We start from the raw sequence: 2,208 nt of genomic DNA, 5'->3' as shown, positions 1-2,208 counted from the left end.
TTAGTCTTTTAGTCTATTAGTCTATTAGTCTATTAGTCTATTAGTCTTTTAGTCTATTAGTCTATTAGTCTTTTAGTCTTTTAGTCTATTAGTCTATTAGTCTTTTAGTCTATTAGTCTATTAGTCTATTAGTCTTTTAGTCTATTAGTCTATTAGTCTTAGTCTATTAGTCTTTTAGTCTATTAGTCTATTAGTCTTAGTCTATTAGTCTATTAGTCTATTAGTCTATTAGTCTATTAGTCTATTAGTCTATTAGTCTTAGTCTATTAGTCTATTAGTCTTAGTCTATTAGTCTATTAGTCTATTAGTCTTAGTCTATTAGTCTATTAGTCTTTTAGTCTATTAGTCTATTAGTCTATTAGTCTATTAGTCTTAGTCTATTAGTCTATTAGTCTATTAGTCTATTAGTCTATTAGTCTTTTAGTCTATTAGTCTATTAGTCTATTAGTCTTTTAGTCTATTAGTCTTTTAGTCTATTAGTCTATTAGTCTTTTAGTCTATTAGTCTATTAGTCTTTTAGTCTTTTAGTCTATTAGTCTAATAGTCTATTAGTCTATTAGTCTTTTAGTCTTTTAGTCTATTAGTCTATTAGTCTATTAGTCTATTAGTCTATTAGTCTTTTAGTCTATTAGTCTATTAGTCTATTAGTCTATTAGTCTTTTAGTCTATTAGTCTTAGTCTTGCTCAGCAAAATTAACACTGGAAGCAGGGACCCCCCCTCCCCCCCACTACATATTGGATTCATGTTAAATATGTGTTTTCAGACATTAATCGACTTAAACCCTCAATACCCCTGCAGTAACTCTGAGGACCCCCTGTTGAAGACTCCTGTTCTAGGGCATAGAGCAGATCGCTCTTCATAGAGGGGAGATGTTGACAGGAGGTCTTAACATGCCCAAAATAGAGACTTAAAAGTACATGTTTATGACTTATGCCCTTGTTGTTGTTGTTTATTCCATGCAGACTCCAGCTCCGTGCCCCTGTTGGTTCTCTACATCGTACTGGGAGTGCTGGCGGGCGGCGTGTTGCTCTGCTGGTGCTGCTGGTCCCCCGGTTGGTTCCTGTGGCGCCTCAGTGTCTGTCGCTTCCTGCCCTGCTGCAACTCGGCCTGCGCCTCCTGCCAGCTCTGTGCCCGCAGCTGTGCCCTCAACAAGGAGCTCCACCGGCCCGCCAAGGTCGGCCCGCATCCGCCGGTCAGCGGGACGCCCGCCATGCGCGGGACGGCGACCACCACCGCTAACGCCAGTGCTAGCTCAGTTGCCGTGTAGGAGGAGCAAGAAGGTCGGCGCCACGTCCGCGCCGCGTATTAGCATGCCGACGCGCGGAAAGGTGGGATGCTAAAGCTAAGCGGTGGAAACGTGGAGGGCTTGACGGACGAGACGAGGATCTCGTTTATTTTTTTCTTTTTACATTTTTTTCCCACGATTTTGTAACCCCATTTTTTTCTCCCACTGCCAATTGTCTATGTAATCCTGGGCGCTACTCTCCCTCTGCCAGTCAAGGGAGAGCCCAGACTGAGCTCATGCCTCCTTCAATGCATGAGGAGTGAGCAGGCCGCTTCTTATCACCTGACAGGGGGGAGTTTCCCCGGTAGGACGTAGCGTGTGGAAGGAACACGTTATTCCAACCAGTTCCTTTCCCCTCCATCAGGCGCCCCGGCTGACCAGGGGGAGGCAGTATAGAGACCAGGATTACTGCATGTGTTTGTGAGGGTACATGGGGAGAACATGCAAACTCCACACAGAAAGGCCCTTTCACTGAGTGGAAAGGCCCTTTCACCAGCCCCACCTAGGGTATGGGCGCTGATGACACGGAGGAGAGGACACGCCCCCCCCCAGCGCCCACAGCGTCCCCGGCGGGAATCAAACCCAGGACCTTCTAGCTGTGAGGCGACAGCGACTGCGCCACCGCGCCCCCAAAGAGGATCTCGTATTTGACGAATGGGACGATAGTCGCTGAACTATGGGGACGACCCCAAGTCGACGTCTGCAGAAAACGTGTTTGTAACTCGGGAGGTTTCCAAACTGTGTGCAATATTATACAACTTTACAGAAGGATCGCTCATCTACTGCCGTTACTAACGCCCCCCTCAGGCCTTACCAGTTATCAGCCCTAGGGGTTTTTATCAGTTATCATAATCTGGGTCCTCGCACAGGGCAAATAAACACTGGGTATGTGATAATAAGTGTGTATTTACTGCCTGTATGT

At 45.7% G+C, this 2,208-nt stretch overlaps 1 protein-coding gene across 1 annotated transcript in view; it reads left to right on the top strand.

Moving 5' to 3' along the window:
* ldlrad2 (low density lipoprotein receptor class A domain containing 2) overlaps positions 1 to 1,268 on the top strand; it is a gene marked incomplete at both ends in the record, with an annotated part of 9,657 nt that extends 8,389 nt beyond the window's left edge. Inside the window, one exon of the mRNA XM_080425028.1 lies at positions 964 to 1,268. Within this exon, the coding sequence (XP_080281154.1) occupies positions 964 to 1,268 (305 nt within the window). The remainder of the gene's footprint in view (positions 1 to 963) is intronic.
* Between the last annotated feature and the right edge of the window lie 940 nt (positions 1,269 to 2,208).

This window comes from Gymnoscopelus braueri (assembly GCF_963280865.1).
Source record: "Gymnoscopelus braueri genome assembly, chromosome: 3".
NCBI lineage: Eukaryota > Metazoa > Chordata > Actinopteri > Myctophiformes > Myctophidae > Gymnoscopelus > Gymnoscopelus braueri.
The sequence above is the reverse complement of the archived record's forward strand: the minus strand, read 5'-3'. Positions and strand labels throughout refer to the sequence as shown.